Here is a 17,482-nt window from a genome sequence, read left to right on the forward strand (position 1 = left end):
GCAGCATGATTATTCACAACAGCAAAAAGAAGAAATAACTCAAATATCCATCGACTGATGAATGGACTTAAAAAATATGGTGTGTGTGTGTGTATATATATAAAATATGGTAGTCATACATAGAACCGTTTTCAACCATAAAAAAGAATGAAGTACTCACAAATCTTAGAAGGATGAACCCCGAAAACTTACTGAGCCGTTCTGAGTACCACTTTACTTCTAGTCAAGAACTTAATAAAAAACAGTGTTTCATGCAACACATAGTAGTGACTATTTGAATTCCTTTTCAGCTCAAATTAAATAATTTATTTGCCTTTATGATCTGGCTTTTAAAAAATTCTCTTGGAAACACACTTGATTAAGAATTTTAAAAAGACCAAGATGAATCTCACCTCCAAGATTAAAATGAAGGCAGTACCTAACTATGACTTCTACACATTTAAACACGTTAAAAAACAAATAAACAAACATAAAAACCCCAATACCACATAACTCATTTACAAAGGCCTCAAACAGTCCTAACATATTAATGGAGCCCATCTGTAAAGTACTTTGAGGGCCTTAAAGAACAGCAGGAGATTGACATTTTGTGAGTAAACAACTCATCCCAAGTATTATCCTTATATTTTTAAACAGTGTTTATATGTTATCTTCAAACTATAGCACTCATTTCATTAGAATTGGCCCTTGAGCCCCACGTTAAGTTTACAAAACCTTTGGTAAAAATAAATAAAATAAATCTAAAAAAACAGTAAAGTTCACAAAGCATGCACATTGAAATTGAGTTAAAGTTAAATGGTAGTGGAACCTCAATGTCTGAGTGGATCATTTAAAAACAATACTACACATCCAGATTCCAACAAAACACAGCAAATGCAAAAATAAATAAACATAAAATCAAATTAGAGTTGTTTTTTAAAGAAATCTTTTAGCGGCTCTGCACAGCATGTGGGATTAGTTCCCCCACCAGGGACTGAACCACATCCCCTGCAGGGGAAGCAATACTAAGCACTGGATCTCCAGGGATGTCCCAGGTCTGTTTACTGTTGAATCGTTTTACTATGAGGGGGCAGAAGGGAAGGAGTTCAGATGCTGTCATCCCCAGTTCTTCAGTGCCAGGCTTCTGAGCACTCAGAATGTCAGAAACAAAAGATTTGTAAGATAACAGTAAAATAAATCTATTTTAATTCACCACTTGCTTGATACTATTCTAAGGACAACAAAAGCAGAAAAATCAGCCCCTTAGAAGTTCGAACAGTATACAGGTTTTCTACAAGGCAGTTTTCTACTGTGTGTGAAACCTTTCTTGTTATGACTCACTGAAAATTAAATATGCAAAACTCCAAGCTGAGCTTAGTTTTGCCTGTGCAGAGACCTTTTTACTCTCATTCTTCGAAAACCTCGTTTTGGATCTTGCTGCCAACACCAGAGAGAGGAAAGCCGGCCAACAATTCCAAATATAACATGCGGAGGCAAATGCTACAGAAATCTGTCTGACGGGAAGCAACCATGCTGAGGTCTGCGAGGGAGATGCACTTCTCAACCAGACCGTTCTGGTCCCTCAGACTGTCTGCAGCAAAATGCAATCAGAAGGAACTATTTAGGTTCCAGTCAGCCTCACTATACTCCCTTTGCTCCTGAGAACAATCCCATCCATCTCAAACAGAAAGATGGGTCAGCTGCAACTAGAGCTCTGCCAGTTTTCTAATTTTTTTTTTTAAAGGCTAATTTTTAGGGACCAGTCCATGGAGATCAGTATTTTCAGAAAGCTCAACAATTACGATAAAGGTCAGGTTCACTAGGGAACACTTGAAAACATCTCTTCCTAGTCCTCTACAGGCAAATTTAGTAACCCTTACCACCACTCTGAATAACTGATAAACCAGTTAAACTTGGATAAAATGGATTACCCTATTACTTAAACAAATATGAAGACATCAGCCCCTCAAGTTCAATTCTTCAGTGAGTCCAGGATTCTGAGCACAGGACAATCCATTCCCTCACCCAGAAGGTTATCAGAGAAAACCCAGAAACAGGGCTCCCGGTCTAATCCGGAAGAAAGGTTCCTCATACAGAGCACTGGCCTCTGAGAAAAGACAAGACAATTAAGACAGCTTATTGGAGCAGTCAATTCCTCCAGTAGGTTATCTTAGAAAGATCCCCTGTGATTATGTCCATGTCACTAAGTCCAACAGGTAAAGTTTGCTTAAAATCACTTCTGGAGCCTTTTATTAGATCCTGTTCACTGTGAGACAAGCTGGTCAGGCACACCAGAGACTGAAATTGGACTTGTCTCCCAGAGCTTGGAATGGAGACCCACAGCAGCACTGCGATTATGACCTACAGAGTTTGCAAAACTATCTTCACTTTTGTACAGTGTCCAAGAGGAAAATCATCATTACAGTAATATGCTTATGTAAATAATCCAGTCTTAGCCAGTTAAAAAGGGAAGCAAGAGAGAACAGACACACCTCCTAACCTCACTCTCACATGACACAAATAAGTGATAATGGGCCAAATTACCGAGCACACTCAGGAATCAAAATTCTCTGACACTATTAACTGCTTGACCTAACTACCCAGGTTGAAACGGTTAAAGAAATACTTCTGGGCTAGAAAGAGCGTGGGGTAGGAAGCAGTAAAGTGGGATAAACCTCACTTGAAAGAAGGCTTCCTGCCTTTGTACCAAAATCTACAATGTTTTGTGATTTTTGTAACTACTGAGATACATCAATGTTACATTCAGTACTGGCATCTTCAAAGAGGGAACTGGAGATGTGAAACAAGGGCTGTCTCATTTACTAGGATTCTCAAATCTCTGATTACCAGTTTCCATTCATGGTCTAAAAAAAAAAGTAGTCAATGAAATGCACAGTCTGAATCTCAAAAAGACAGAAGGAAAAGCACCTCCCTCTCTCCTACCAGCTAAACTAGAACTGTTAATTGTTACAACTTGACAAGACTTGGACTCATCTAGTGCAAAGATCCAGGAGTTAAGTTTTAGACTTTAAAAGCCCAATCTCAGGCAAAACAGCACACTTTCCCCCTGCCTGAGGTTTTTAATAAACAATTTCAGCTTGATTAAACAACTGATAATAAAGAGCCTACAAAAGTCTCACTCAGTATGGGAATCACCCTTCTTGGTTAACATTCACTTCATTCTAGAGGTAAAATATTAACCCATGTTTTAAATCAAGGAGTCTACAATTCACTCTTAGTATGTATCGAACACAATCACGAAACAAACAAAAGCAACAGGGAATAACTGGTAAGCAACACAATGCCACTCAGTACAAATCTCTTTTGTGCTCAACAACAGCACAGGAAATGTGACAGGAGATGGCTTACACCTTATAGGAAGCAAAGGCTAAAAACCACAGACCCTTCCTGCTGGCCTTAGTCACTAAGCAATAAAAATTTTAAAGCCATCAGCAAAGCTCCCCCAGGATAATCATTTTTGTCTCTGCAACATTACAAGCCAAGATGGGGTGCTCTCCTGGGCAAAGGAATTTTGGGAATGGTAATGGGAGCTTCCTACAAAACTTCTGACCACAGACTTAATTAGCCCAGTATCAGTCATCTGTCTAATAAGTGTTCCCAAACCTGCAATTAGTACAAATACACAATAGGCACTATTTCACCAACCTAGGGGCGGAATGTGAATAGAACTGTATAGAGAGCTTAAGGAAAACCTCACTTTATGGTTTTGTTTTGTTTTTTAAAGAGAAGGCTAAAAATGGCAATATCAAAACTGGTGGGAACAAATGCAACAGCCCCTCTCTTTCCCGCTCTCTCTGGCCCAGCCATCTCCTCTCGCAAACATCTGCCTCAGTCAACTGTTGCTGAACAGAACAAGAGCCATCCGAACAAGATGTGATCGGGGTCCCGGCGCAGATGTGGGATTTTTGAGGAAGGCCGAGGTGATTTCTCCTGGCAGGAGCTGGAGTTTACACTCTTCTTGGTCGGATTGTTCTGGGCTGAGCTGCTGAGGAAGATCAAGCAGCGGGCGACTAAACCCGGTCCCTCCCTCCCTCTTCGATCTCTCCCCTCCCCTTGCGTTCAGTAAGTGGGGGTAAGAAAAAGCGCCCGGCTTTCCAGCTCTCCGCTCCTTAAAAATGCCCTCGCGGAGCAGTGAAATCGGCGCCCAAGGGCAATTTTAATTGTCTAACCCGGCTCGATTTCCTAAGAGGCGGCAGCGCCGGGAGGGGAGGGAAGAGGCAGGCAGCTCCGACAGGCAACAGGGGCAAGCGGCGGGAGAGAAAGGGAACCCCAGCGGCAAAACCCCAGCTCCGGCCCCCGACGGGCTTCCGTCGAAAGGACTCCGAGGTTACCCCCACCGTTCCCCGGGAGACGTCTGCAAATCATATATGCAGCCAAAATGGCGCTGAGAATAAAAATATAATTTAAAGGCGGGTCGCCATATTGTAAACAGAGAAGCAGAGCAAAGGCGGACTCAGAGACACCCTCCATGATTTCTTCCACGACCGCGAGCGCCCAGGTGCCGGGTCCCTCAGGCCTGGACCAGGGCAGCTCCGGCGGCCGAGGGCTCCGCGCACCCACCCCGAGGACAGCCCATCCCGGCAGGAGCCCGAGGGCGGCGGGCAGGCGCGCGGGCGGCGAGCGGCGCAGGGCCCGGAGCTCCTCCCCTTCCTCCCCCGCCACCGCCGGCCGTGCCCCGCCGGCTCCGTCCCGGCTCCCCAGCGACTTCCAATCCCAGATGGGGCTCTCCGCACTCCTCCCCACCCCCACCTCGGGGTCCGGACCTACGGCTGCTCCTCCCCCTCAAACGGCCGGATCCGGGCCGCACCTGGGGGCAGGGAGGCGCTCGCCCCAGCGGCTGCAGAGAGCTAGCGGCTGCAAGCGCCCGTTATCTCGGCCAGCAGGGGTAGGCCGGGTGAAGGAATGTGCCGGGAAGGGTCCGCCAAGGGGCTCCGGAGGGGGTCCCCAGACCTTACCAGCACTGGAGATGGAAGGCGGCCGGGCAGTGGTCACAGCACAGGAGGTCCCCACCTTCTTTGCAGCTATCGCAGCTGTCGTGGTTGGTGGCCCTGCCGCTTCTCCGGGGCTCCTTCTCAGGCTTCCGACTCCGCTTTTCGGCCTCGTCCGTCTTGGGGGGAGCCAGCAGAGCCTGGATTTGCTGCACACACATACAAATGGCGTGTGTGCACACTCGTAGCTCCCGGGCGGTCCGTCGCCCCCCCGGCGCAGCATCTCCGTCACCCACCCCTCTCCCCCCTTTTGTCCTTCTTCCTCCCATCCAGGCTGCTCCCAGAACCTCTTAGCCCCCGGAACCAGGGGGAGCCCACCCTAACCGCGTTCCTGCCGCACAACGAGCACCGCTTCTTCCAAATGGGGAGGATCAGAGTAGGGGGATGGGGAGAGGGTGCGCGGTTCCCTTCTCGCCACTTCCTTGTATGGACAGTGGGGGACTCCAAAGCCAGGCTCGGGAAGGGCCTGAAGCCCGGTACCCGGACGTGCTGGGGGAAGCACAAAGGGGCCGACAAGAAGGGGGTGGGGAGGCCCGCCGGTGCAAAGAGATGGAGTGGGCTGGCGCTTCGGGAGAGCGAATCGAGGGCGGCGGGTAGGTGAAACTGCTGCAAACGTCCTCGGCGGCTGAGCTCAGCCCCCCGAGTTGCAAAGATGGGAGGGAGAGTCTCGGTGAGGAAAAGCCCCCCTCCCCCGGCCCTCTTGCGCTGCGAGCTCAGGGCCGGCTTTGTGGGGCGGAGGGCGGAGGTTCCCTCCCGGCGCTGGGGGAAGGGGATGAGGTGGGCCACTCTTACCTCCATCAGCCCCCCCGACGTGTCCAAGTCGTACACGATCGTCTTGGTCTCCATTTTCTCCCACATTCATCCACCTCCCGGGCTGGGCGCTCTCTGCTCCGGCCCCCCCAACCCCGGGGGGAGGGGGGAAGCGGGGGGAGGGGGCGCTCCTGACCCCGGCCCTTCTTCTTTTTTCCAAACACGGGTCCCGACTTCCTCGCCCTGGCTCCCCCCCACCCCCCGGCCCCCAGTCCCCGGGACGGCAGCGTCCTCCCCACGGGCCGTGAGGGGGGAGCGGCCCCTCAGCCCCGGCCCGGCGGCTGGCTGCACGGTGGGTCCCGGCTCGGGGGGGGGTCAGGCCTCGGCGGGGCCTAGTCCCACAGGCTAGAGCCGGCGCTGGCGACCGCTGGTCCGGCCGGGAAGGCTGGCGGGCGCTGCCATCCCGGGGTTGGGGGGATCGGAGGTGGGGGGGTGAGAGGTTAGGTGAGGTTGTGGTACGTGAGGTGACTGCGGGGAGGGTGATGGGGGGTGGTCCCCGGGCTCCGCCTCTCGCCGCCGCCGCCGTCTGCGTCCCGGCTGCCGCGCACTTGGCGCAAACTTACCGCGAGCGCCCGCAAAGCCACCCGCGCAGGCGCCCCGGGATCGCCGCTCGCCGCGCGCAACCGCAGTGACAGCCGGCGGCCGGGCTCCCGCGCAGCCGCAGAGAGGGGGCACCCCCCGGCGCGCAGCCGCGCTGGCATTCGTCTGGAGCGTCGAAGCCCCGCCTTTCAGCCCTGCGCCAGCGTACTGCGATGAAAGGGCGGGACTTGTGGTCTCGCGCAGGCGCCTGGGAAAGCTCCGAAGGGTCACGGCGCAGCCGCAGGAACACCGGGGCTCTTCATCCATTGGTGTTTGAGTGTAGACCAAGAGGACTCTAGTCTCGCGCAGGCGTGTTGCGGATGCTCCCCTCCCGTCCCACAATAACACAGTCGACTCCGGCGCAGGCGTATTGTCACCAGAAGGCCCTAACAAGAATGCTTCTCCTTTCGCCATTTTGGTAGTGGGTTATAGACTACCATGCCCTTGGAGTCCTCAGGAGTGAACAGAAAGGAGCAAAGTGTGGTGTTGGCTGGCGCTGGTAGGCTGTCGGTGACAGCATGTACTCCTAGGGATGTTGTACTGGACTGTTTGGTTCCAGCGTCAGGTGTGGCTGGACCAGGCGCCATATTGGTAAAGAGAAAAAGAAAAGCCATCGCGACGGAAAACGATGGTTTTGGTGTCGGGTTGGTTGGCTTCTGTTCTCTCTTCCCTCCCGCTCCCAGCAGTAAATTTTAGCCTGAGCATCCCTGCCTTTCGTAGTGATGGCACCGTGGAGGTCTGCCTGCCCGATACCACCCTCTTTTGATTACTCTCTCTGAAAACTGCCCTCCAAGAGGAAGCCAAAGGCTAAGAGTTTGTAATGCTGACAACGCCCAGCTACCTGCCCGCAGTGGACTTCAGCTCCCAGTTTGCAACGCGCCGAGGTCCAAAGGGCGAAGGGAGAGCATTGCACCCTGGGAGCAAGAATCGCGATGGGTCTGGTGGATTCTGGGAGCCGTAGTTCCGTGTGCGTGCGATGCAGTGTAATGTAGGATGGACTCGGGGAAGGCAATGGCACCCCACTCCAGTACTCTTGCCTGGAAAATCCCATGGACGGAGGAGCCTGGTGGGGTGCAGTCCATGGGGTCGCGAAGAGTTGGACACGACTGAGCGACTTCCCTTTCACTTTTCAACTTTCATGCATTGGAGAAGGAAATGGCAACCCACTCCAGTGTTCTTGCCTGGAGAATCCCAGGGACGGGGAGCCTGGTGGGCTGCCGTCTATGGGATCGCACAGAGTCGGACACGACTGAAGCGACTTAGCAGTAGCAGCGGGGAAGAGCGAGATACCTTTCTGAGCTGCCGCTGTATGCTGGGATTTGTAGTCTGAATGTCTCACCTCGGACTCTGGGCGGGGCTTCACGCTCTCCACCGCGCCCGTCCCTCCCCTTGGTGCGGTCTACAGAGATGGCCAGTTGCCTCTGCCTGACTGTAGGTGAAGCGGTGGAGGAGGGAGGGGCATCATTGTGCCTGACACGAGGCGTTTAGTTGGCATTGTTACCAGGTAGCTGTGTCTTGGCTCACTTTTGATATTAAGGTATACTTAGCATTCTCAGAAACCTAAAACTGGAAAGGGCTTAAAAACCATCTGTATTAACCTCTTCATTAACCGATGCATAGAGAAGAGAAGTGGTTTGCCTAGTTCACATAGTGAATTTATGGCAGACCTAAGAATGAAACATTTTTTTTTAATTCCCAGGCTGGGATACTGTCTAACTGTCTGAGAGGCGTTGCTGCTTTGGGGTGGGGGATAGTAAGGAGGGTGAGGTCGTGGGTGTGTGATCTTAGGTTTCTGTTCTTCTGACTTTCCTAATGATCCGGTTGGTGCCTGGGAAGAATAATAAAGTCCTGGGCCTTATTGATCAAGCAGGGGAATATGTCATGTAGATCGGCCCTCTCTACCCTCTACCAGCCTCAGCAAACAAGAAATCTTAGTGGCTCTGGAACAGAGAGAGAAGGGCTGAGCTAGAAGTATGGAAGTGGCTGGACCTTATGTCTTCTTAGGCAGTATTTCATGCTACAGATGCTCAGAAGTGGGTATATCATGTACCCTCTCCTACTGGCTTCCTTCCTACAGCTCAGGGCCCATCCATGCTGCTGTGTCAGCCTGAAGGTATTATGGGGCAGATAAGTAAGCCACTGGCACATGCCCAAAGAGCAAGGCTTTGCTTTGATGAACACCGTCACTGCAGTTGAGAACAGACATAGGCATTAATGGGCTAATGAGGGAAATAATACTTGGCTCTGTTGACAAGTACCAGGGTAACTAATCACTCCACACACCTTCCTCTCAGAACTTGGAGGGTGAGGTCAGCCCCGTGGGGCTAGCAGTTGGTGCCACCTTGGAGAGCTCCTGCCCTGGATGTGCCAGGGGGATTGAGGAGAGCAGGTGGGATACACATGCCTTTGGAAGTGACCTCTTGTGGCTAATGTAGGCACTGCATTCTGCACGGGCTGGAGCCTCTCCATCTTTCAAGGTGGCTTGTGGTAGAACCAGGAGGTGGCCAGCCATAAGTGATCCAAGATCTCCGTGTTGGATAACTTTAGAAGTTCTGGTTGCTGCTACCATTTCCGTCTTCTGGCTTCTGAGTGCCCACAACTCCCTGTTGCCTTCCTTTTGCTCTTATTCTGGAGAGCAGCCATGCAGAGCACACCTCTAAGCATGGATGTGTGTGATGCGGACCAAGGCTGGCTAAACACATCTCAGGAGATTTCTGGGGGCCATAGGGAAGGGGCATAGATGCTGGGAGGGACCCAACAAGGCAAACTTAAGCACATCCTCTTTAGTCACCTCTTTCTGGAGTCCATGGACATAGCTTTTGTTAAATTAGAAGCTAAGCCCCTAGGCTACATTGCCTCCGCACTTGACAGTCTGGATGTTCTCTGAGGCCAAGACAGACCAGAGCCTCACGTTCAGGGGCTCAGTCTCTGATTCCTATTCCAATTTCCTAAAGCTTGCTAGCTGGAACAAAGTCAAGGAAGAAAGGCATCAGGTTTTTTGGGCTTTTTCAGCAATACGATGGGTTTGAGGACAGACTTAGGACTGTGCTAGGCTTTGGTTCTGGACCTAGCAAAGAGGGGAAGTGAAGCACTGGGATGGCTGAGCATTTCAGTCTCTGGGTTCCCACACCCCTGTGGCACCAACCTTGGGGCCTCTCACTTCACATGCCAGCTGTCACACTGATCTTCTGGGGACAGTAGTCCCTGAAGCACTGGCACGTGGCTACTTTTTGTTTTCGTTTGACTGCACGTGGGGCTTGCAGGATCTTAGTTCCCTGATCAAGGACTGAACCCAGGCTGTCCAGTGAAAGTGCTGAATCCCAGGCACTGGAGCCCCAGGGAATTCCCATGACTGGTTTTTTATAAAGTCTGGAGATGATCAGTTGGGAGGTTTAGCATGCCTTCTGGCCCTCAAGTCCGCATCCCATTTGTCTTCCGCCTCCCTTCCCTCCAAGAAAGCACCATCCACCAGGCCATTGCTTTTTTTTTTTTTCCAAAAACACCATTTTAATAAGGAAACAACAGAAATAGAAGATTGTTCTCTGACTGGAGCCCAGACCCCATATAATACATTACATGTACAAAGTAGCCTGCAGCCAACTCCTGGGCCTCTCCCTGGGATGCTTTGACCCTCTGTTCCATGCCAAATTCCTGCACCCATGGACCTCTGCGCATCTTTAGAATATGCCTGACACTCCCCTTATCCCAAAACGCAGTGGCCAGGAGGGAAGCCTGACAGGTCGCTGGGGTTGGAGGAGGGGAAGGTGGGCAAGAGGGTGTTTTTCACAGCCAGACTGACGTCAGGGGAAGATCTCCCTCTTTTAGGGTGTAGGGCCACCAGGGGAGCAGCCGGGGGTGTCCTGCTTTGGTGTGGCGCATGAGTGGTGTGGCCTAGGGAAGTCCAACCTGAGCTTGGGGTAGAGTCCCTAAACCCCTTAAGATCCCTTAGCGTTATTGCCTCTGCCAGGAAGGGGCAGGAGGCAGAACTGACCGTTCCTGGGGCCTTAGAGAAAGACTAGAGATCTCCCCAGGGGACTGATGTCAGCATGCCAGGACTACTCAGAGGTCACTGCTGAGACCAGGGTTGGCCACTGGCAGCGGCCCTGTGAGGAGCCCCCTGGCACAGTTTCCGCCACTGTCATGTCAGGGCTGCTGCATGCCAGGGCTGGAGGGTGGTCACATGGAGGGAGGTACTCCACCCTGCCTGTGAATTCCAGCCCAGAGGTCCCAGGCCTGAGAGAGGGTCAGGAGAATGCTGGTTCTTGGTGCATGTGCTCCAGCTGTGTTTGGCCTGGAGGCAGATGCCCCTGACTTGGACCCAAGGAAGGGCCCTAAGTGGGCAGTGGTCCCAAGATAATAGGCCCTGGTGGGTATTGCAGGCGGGAAGTGCAGAACTTCTTGAGGGACTGGCCGCATCTCTTCCCAGGTGGTATGTACAGGAGGTGGAGGGCAAGGGAGCAGAAAGCTGGGAGCTCTGCTGCTGGACTGGGATGCAGGGCGGAGCCGGCTTCCCCAGGCCGCCCCACCTAGATGGAGACTTCATATTCTCTCGTCTCCTGCAAAGGAAAGAGACTTCTGGGAGTTGGAAACTTGTCAAAGCCTTGCCAGTCCACAATCCACCTTCCCGAGGAAAAAGGAAAGAGTGAAAGGGCTTGGCAGGACACTCAGGGGTACCTGGCCAAGGGAGCACAGAATTGGGTCCTGACTGGGGTGTTGAGCCTGGCCTGGGTACTTACTCCAGTCTCGTAAGTTGGATTATCAAACGCTGACTCCACGGTGATGCGGTCATAAGGGCGGGGTCGTGTCCGGGGCAGCTGCAGGGGGCTGTTCCCCTGGAGCCTGTGCAGCAGAGAAGCCTAGGAGTCAGGAGTGCTGGGCGGGAGCGAGTCAGGGGTGCAGGGCAGGCAGAGAAGCCGGACTCACCTGCAGAAGTAGAGGTACACGCCTCCCACCAAGAGCGCCATCGCTACCAGCGGCAAGAAGATGGCAGCTGCGAGGTGAGCAGCATCCAGTGTGCTGGAGGCAGCTGGCACCTTGGCAACTGAAAGCACAGAGGATGGGGCTGGGGCAGAGGGCCCTGTCGCCTGAGCCCCATGTCCCCTCACCTCTGCCCAGAGGCAGCCAGCTGCCAGCTCCCTCTAGCTGGCTGGGGGCAGGGGAAGGAGCTTTTTGCCCCCTGGTAGTCCCACATCTCTCTTTCTCTGCCCTCCCTCCTTGGGGAGCCCACAGCCTGGAAGCTGTGAGAACAAGGGGCAGGGAGATTATTTCCCTGATCCTTGAGGAGGTTGGGGGCTCACCATCCAGGCTGCGGCCGCTGTAGAAGCCGTCCAGAGAGGCTGGAATAAGAGGGGAGGGCCAAGGGCAGTGGGTGAGCCCAAACAGCCAGACCACAAAGGCAGGGAGGGGGCTGGTCATGGGGAGGAATTTGTCCAAGGGGAGCCCACCCCAGAGTTTGTCACCAGGTCAGAAGGATCTGGCAGACACCCGAGAAACCAGGAATAACATAAGAGGTGGGGGTGCCGTGGGCAAGGGGTTTTGGTTCTTGGCCTCTGACATCTTTGCCAGGGCAGCCCTGTGGGCCAGGCGGAGGTTCAGCAGATGGTAGGACACTCACCAGCCCTACAGATGGGCGGGGGGTCACTCCAATGTGAGGGGTGTCCGGGCACACACTTGATGCTGGCCTGGCCCTTCAGCACATAGCCAGGGGCACACGAGAAGTGGACAGTAGCCCCCGCTGGGTGCAGCCGCTTCTCGGGACTGCGGGCACCATTCTCGGGGGCGCTGAGGCCATGGCACGGTTTGAGCTGTTCCACTGCAAAACAGGCAGGGCCCAGTGAGGGTGCCAGGCCCCTAGCCGCCAGAGGCAGCATCCTCTCACCTCCCCGTTTGAACTCACGGAGACATTTGGGGGCCCGGTCACTCCACTTGGGGCTGCTGGCTTGGCGGTCATGGCAGGTGAGGAGGGCACTACCCGTCAGCACAAAACCCTGGTCACAGATATACTGCACGGTGGCCCCCACGGGGAACTTAGGGCTCGATATGAGACGTCGGCTGTGTTCCACATCCCCAGGGTCGCGACAGGAAGTCACTGAGGGTAGAGAGTGACAAAGGGAAGTGGCCCAAGTAGAACTCAACAAAACCCAGTGCATACTGGCTTTGTTCCAGGCCTGCCAAAATCTTCACAGCACAGGGCTCCACCCCTATTTATCTGCCCCTACCATTGTGCTGGTGTCCTCTCTCCATTTGTCCCCCTCCCCATTCATCAGAATCAACAAACACTGGTGGGCCACATACCAGGAATGGAAAACTTGGAGTACTTGGTGGATTACTCTATGAGAAGGTATGATCCTACTTCACAGATGAGGCAACCGAGGCTATGACTATCAGCTAATAACAGCTAGAGTCTGGATTAGAATCCGGGAGAGAGGCTTCTAGGTTGCAATGGGGAGAGCGTGGGGAACAGGTACACTTACCTCTCTGGCATGAGGGCAGGTCCTCACTCCAGGTGAGGTCCCACTGGCACATGAGGACACTGGAGCCTACCACCTGGTAGCCAGGGTAGCACTGGTAGGTGACGACGGTGCCATGCACCAGCTCAGGCTGCGACGGGCTCTTCCAGCCATTGGGGATTTCAGGTAGCTCCGGACAGGTGTCATTACGGGGCACCTCTGGGGGCAGCAAGATGCAGGCCCTCAGCAGCACCCAAGGAAGACTGTGCTAGCTTCCCTCCCCTCGAGGGCACTCCAGTTCCTGCCAATTCATCCACGCCTGGCCTGGCCTGGGCAGGCTCAGCGATCATGCCTTCCTGCTCAGGGATTCCTTCTTGCCTGTCTCCTAGATTCCAGGGTTGTCACCTAAGCTTTGTCCTTACTTCCCAAGTGCGTTGGCCAATTCCTTAGCCCTGAGAGAGGGGCCGGGTAGGGTGGGGAAAACTGTCACTTCAATGAAGGCCTTTCCTCAGTTCCCTGTCTACCCAATTCCGTTTAGCAGAGGCTTGCTTCCTCTCACTGGGCCCTCAGGGGAGATGGAGAATAAGATTAACTTCCCAAAGGTGATGCCTGGAATGTCCCAGCTTCCAGCTTCCCCCAATCAGATAAGAGTGCTCAGACTCCTCACCTCCCTGGCCTTTCTGACTTGCCTAGGCTGGGGGTCTGCACCTGGCGTCGCTTCTACCCGCCCCCCACCCCAGCAGGGCAGGGCAGGGGCAAGCTCACCAAAGAAGTGGATGACGAAGCCCTGCTGGTACCCGAGCACTGAGGCCCCGGGGTCAGACTGGAACTGAATGGTGACGTCAGCCATGGAGGTAAAGAGCTTGAAGTGGCCACGGGGCCCAGAGTACTGGCCCAGGACCCGAGCTGTCAGGTCGTCCCCGTCATAGAAGGTTAGCACGTCACCCGTGCCTATGCGCAGCCTGTGGAGGGGAACCGTCAGGCAGGGTGGGCCAGCTGAGAGAGGGCCCCAGATCCCGGGAGGTGGCTTGGCCGAGCCCAGTGGGCACTCACACTCGGACGTCCAACATGATGCGCTTGTCTTCCTCCACATGCACGCCCCAGATGCAGTCCTGCCCACGGCCGTACGGCTCTGGCCAGTTGGGGGAGAGCACCACGCCAGCCGAGTCTGTGGTCTCTCCACTACACACGGCTGGAAGGCAGGGGAACCGCATCCCCTCGGTGTTCCACCCCCCTCCACCCCCAGCCAGTGCCATGTCCTGGGGCTGCCTCCTGTCCACAGGAGTGCCTGCCCACTGCTGGGACCCCCCACCTCCTCCTGGGTAGGGGAAGCTTCAATCACATGTGTCACCGGATCCCGTGGTCCCAGGCCCTGTGGCCGGCTCCCTCGTGCCCACCCTGCTCCCTGCCCCCAGAAGGCCTACCCCCTGATGCCTACTGACCTCGGCAGGCGGGCTCTGTCTCATTCCACTGAGGGTCGTGGGGGTCCACGCACTCAATGATGATGGAGCCCTGCTCCAGAGTGTAGCCGGGGTCGCAGCTGAACTCCACGGTGGTCCCCACAGGGTAAGAGGGTGCGCTGCTGCTGAAGTTGCCGTATTTGACAAAGGGCTCGTAGCAATGGCCTTGCTGGAAGGCTGCAAACCACAGGACCCAGCCCAGCTCAGCACGACCGCCACAAACACGGGCCAGTCGTCCTACTTCCCTCCCCAGGGCCTTTCTCTTCCTGACAACAGATGTGTGTCTGGGTTTGGAGCAGGGGGCGGAGCAGCCCAGAGCGTCTATCCTCAGGGGGCCATCACCATTGTATTCTCAGTGCTGAGTTTGTGCTTAGTACACAGAAGGCGCTCAATACATGTTTGGTTTTTTTTTAATAAATTAATGAACACATGCACGCATGAGTGGTGCTAGAATGTCTGCTGCGGCAGTTCTTCTTCTGTAAGGGTGGGGGCTATTTTTATTCTTCAAACTCTAGAGAACTGATTCTCTTGGACCAGAGGGCCTGGGTCCAGGCAGGGGTCTCCTGCAAAGATGGAGCAGAATCCTGGATTTCAGGGGATGAATAAGGAGAGAGGACCTGGGTGGCAGGTGAGCAAGGGGCGAGTTGGAAGTAGTGATGAGGGAATTGAGGCAGAGAGGGAGAGTGTGAGAAGAGACCCTGGGCTGGAGACCCCGACCCCTGGTTAGGCCCCAGAAGGCTCACCCTCGTAGCGCAGGGCCATGCCCGCAGCCACCCCACTGCTGTCAGTACTGAGCTCCACGAAGAAGTGTCGGCTGGAGCTGAGCAGGCCCTCAATGGGCAGGTACTCCACCTCGTAGGAATCATACACGGGCGGGGCCTCCACGTTGTCCCCATTACGGATGATGAGCCTGGGCCACGAGAGCGGCAGCTGCGTGGTTGGTCGCTGAGTTGGGTGGGGTGAGGCCCCAGGCTTGGGTACCATCCCTCCAGCAGGGTACTACCAGGCCAGGCACTCCGATCCCACCAGGACACCCCCTCACCTGTCATCATCCTCAGCCAGGGAAACCTTCTCAAAGTGCAGGTGCAACCGCTGGCCCTCGGGAGCCTCAAGCAGCCAGTGGCAGGTGAGGTTGTTGCTGTAGTTGCCCGGGAAGCCGGGCGAGACGATGCGGCCGGTGGTGGCGTTGCGGATCACTCCACCGCAGGCAGCTGTGAGACGGGCCGCTGTGGGCTGGGCCCCGGCTGGATCCTAGACGGCCTAGCAAGCCTCCCCACCCATCCCAGCTCCGTGCCTTCTGCACGGGGCAGCAGGGAGCTTGCCTTCACTGCTCTGGAGGTCAATCCTTTGCCCCTGTGACCCTGCAGCTTCAGGCAGCCAACCTCCTAACCTTTCACACCTCCAGGACCATTCATGTGCAACTCCCTTGACTAGGGAATCTGCGGCTGCCTAGCCACGTGGTCCTGGGTGAGTCACCTTTCCTCACTGCTGACTTCTCAAGGAGGCCCTCCCTGATTCCTCCTCCCAGGTGAACTTTATTCCCCTTCCCAGGGCTCCAACCTTCTTGAATATATTTGCTGCCTCTGTCTCAGACCAGCTTCCTAAACCAGTTATTTTTGGATATGTCCCTTAACTAAGCCCTCCAGGGCAGGGGCCAGGTCTTTTCAAACCAGACACAGAGTTGGTATTCAATGCTTTTTTGGATAAAATGAATGAATGACTATAAAAAAGAGAGTAGGACTAGCTCAGGGATGACAAACACCTGGTGGGCATGCCCTTCACCTCCAGACCTTGTGCCTGTAGCAAGCATTGTTAGCCAGGAGACAGTCTTGAGTCAGCATCACTACTGCTGTCAATTAGTCCTGACTGACAGGCTGACCCCTTTCCAGCACTAGTCCCTCTGGCCTGGGACGGCCCCCTCATCCTTAGCAGAGGCTTGGCAGCTCGCCCTTCCCCATCACCAAGGGCTGCTGAGTTACTTGGCCACAAGCCCCTGGCAGTTAAATGGGGCCAGAGAAGAAGTCGCAGGCAATAGGACTCTGGCTGGTCCCCGGTAGCACTTTCCTTTCCTGGACCTACAGCTCTGGACTCTGCCAGCTCTCAGAGACCAGGCTACCCTGGCCAAGATGCAGTGCCTTTGTCTCCAAGTGTTCAGACTGAAGAGTATTTTAACCTAATACAGCTCCCGGGGAAGGGGTGCTGGTGAGTTTCTTCTCTGCTTCTTTGCAGAGAGGGCAGACTCGCCTTTTTGCTTGGTCTTGGAACGGCACTGCCCTTGAAATCTGACTATGCCCCGTCCTCCACTTAAATTCCTCAGTGGCTTCCTGTAACCCTCAAGATAAAGTCCAAGATCAAGAGGGGTTTCGAGCCCTTTATAAACCCGTCTCTCTTGGCTCGGCTGCAGTGCTTCCTAGCCACTGTCTTCTTCAGGCACACCCTGCCGGTCCTCACTGTGGCGTGCCACTTCATGTCTCCGCATCTCTGCATGTCCTGTTCCAGGAATCCATTCCACTTCCCGGAGCTCTGACATGCCCGTCACCCTTCCCTGCCTTCTCCTTGGGAAGCTTGTTTGACCTCCTTCCTAATTTCTGAGCAGCTCTCCCTTACTCCCCCTGCTGGGATCTCCATGGTGCCCTGAGTTCGCCCCATCACAGCACCATCTGCCCTGAACTTCCTGAGTTGCTTTCCAGTCTTCCCATTGAACAGAGAGCTCCTTGAGGGCAGAGCCCACGTCTGGCTTATTCACACCCGCTTTGGCCTGATGCCCAGCAAGAGTTTATAGGATGAAATAAGTATCAAAACCCCAAGCTGCCTTCCACCCTGCAAACAAAACACTCCATCTCCCTTCTGTCAACAAGCCCCTCTTCACTGGCAGCAATCTCAGACTCTCCGATCACCCAGGACCAGAACCTGGGAGTCTCCTACATCCCCCCTTTTCCTCGCTGAGGTCTCTGGAACCTCTTCCCACCTCTTCATTCCCAAAGTCATTGTCTAAATTAAACCCTCTTGCCTGGCTGTCTGCAAGCTTCCAGACACCGCCCGCCTGTCTCTCCTGAGGGACAGTTCTGAACCCCTCCCTCCCGGTCTCACAAAATGTCAACGGCTCTCCACCCAGTGTCTTGGCCTGACATTCAAGGCCCTCCCACCGCCCTCTCCCCATGTCTCAGGCCTCAGCCAAACCTGGCTGTTTTCTGTG

The 17,482-nt window shown here is 54.3% G+C and overlaps 2 protein-coding genes across 8 annotated transcripts in view; both read right to left on the reverse strand.

Annotated features, from left to right (window-relative positions):
* The window catches only part of PHF12 (PHD finger protein 12), a 39,912-nt gene extending 33,527 nt beyond the window's left edge, over window positions 1-6,385 (reverse strand). For 4 of the 5 annotated variants that reach the window (XR_003506681.1, XR_003506680.1, XR_003506682.1 and 1 more), the window contains exons 1-2: window positions 5,781-6,185; window positions 4,956-5,137 (exon numbers count right to left, since the gene is read on the reverse strand). Coding sequence is in view for 2 of the 5 variants with exons in the window: in XM_027516802.1 (XP_027372603.1) it covers window positions 4,956-5,137; window positions 5,781-5,846 (248 nt within the window). In the remaining 3 variants the exon portion in view is untranslated. Of the gene's footprint in view, window positions 1-4,955; window positions 5,138-5,780 lie in introns of all 5 variants that reach the window. The other variant, XM_027516801.1, reaches the window with a different exon arrangement.
* Window positions 6,386-9,853: 3,468 nt separating this feature from the next.
* The window catches only part of SEZ6 (seizure related 6 homolog), a 48,287-nt gene continuing 40,658 nt past the window's right edge, over window positions 9,854-17,482 (reverse strand). The window contains exons 6-17 of one of the 3 annotated variants that reach the window (XM_027517430.1): window positions 15,329-15,497; window positions 15,030-15,196; window positions 14,269-14,463; window positions 13,880-14,018; window positions 13,592-13,788; window positions 12,851-13,045; window positions 12,274-12,465; window positions 11,992-12,189; window positions 11,675-11,713; window positions 11,301-11,418; window positions 11,114-11,216; window positions 9,854-10,949 (exon numbers count right to left, since the gene is read on the reverse strand). In XM_027517430.1, the coding sequence (XP_027373231.1) occupies window positions 10,917-10,949; window positions 11,114-11,216; window positions 11,301-11,418; window positions 11,675-11,713; window positions 11,992-12,189; window positions 12,274-12,465; window positions 12,851-13,045; window positions 13,592-13,788; window positions 13,880-14,018; window positions 14,269-14,463; window positions 15,030-15,196; window positions 15,329-15,497 (1,745 nt within the window). In that variant the 3' untranslated portion in view covers window positions 9,854-10,916. The remainder of the gene's footprint in view (window positions 10,950-11,113; window positions 11,217-11,300; window positions 11,419-11,674; window positions 11,714-11,991; window positions 12,190-12,273; window positions 12,466-12,850; window positions 13,046-13,591; window positions 13,789-13,879; window positions 14,019-14,268; window positions 14,464-15,029; window positions 15,197-15,328; window positions 15,498-17,482) is intronic. The other 2 variants (XM_027517432.1, XM_027517431.1) reach the window with 2 other exon arrangements.

This window comes from Bos indicus x Bos taurus, chromosome 19 (assembly GCF_003369695.1).
Source record: "Bos indicus x Bos taurus breed Angus x Brahman F1 hybrid chromosome 19, Bos_hybrid_MaternalHap_v2.0, whole genome shotgun sequence".
Taxonomy (NCBI): Eukaryota; Metazoa; Chordata; class Mammalia; order Artiodactyla; family Bovidae; genus Bos; species Bos indicus x Bos taurus.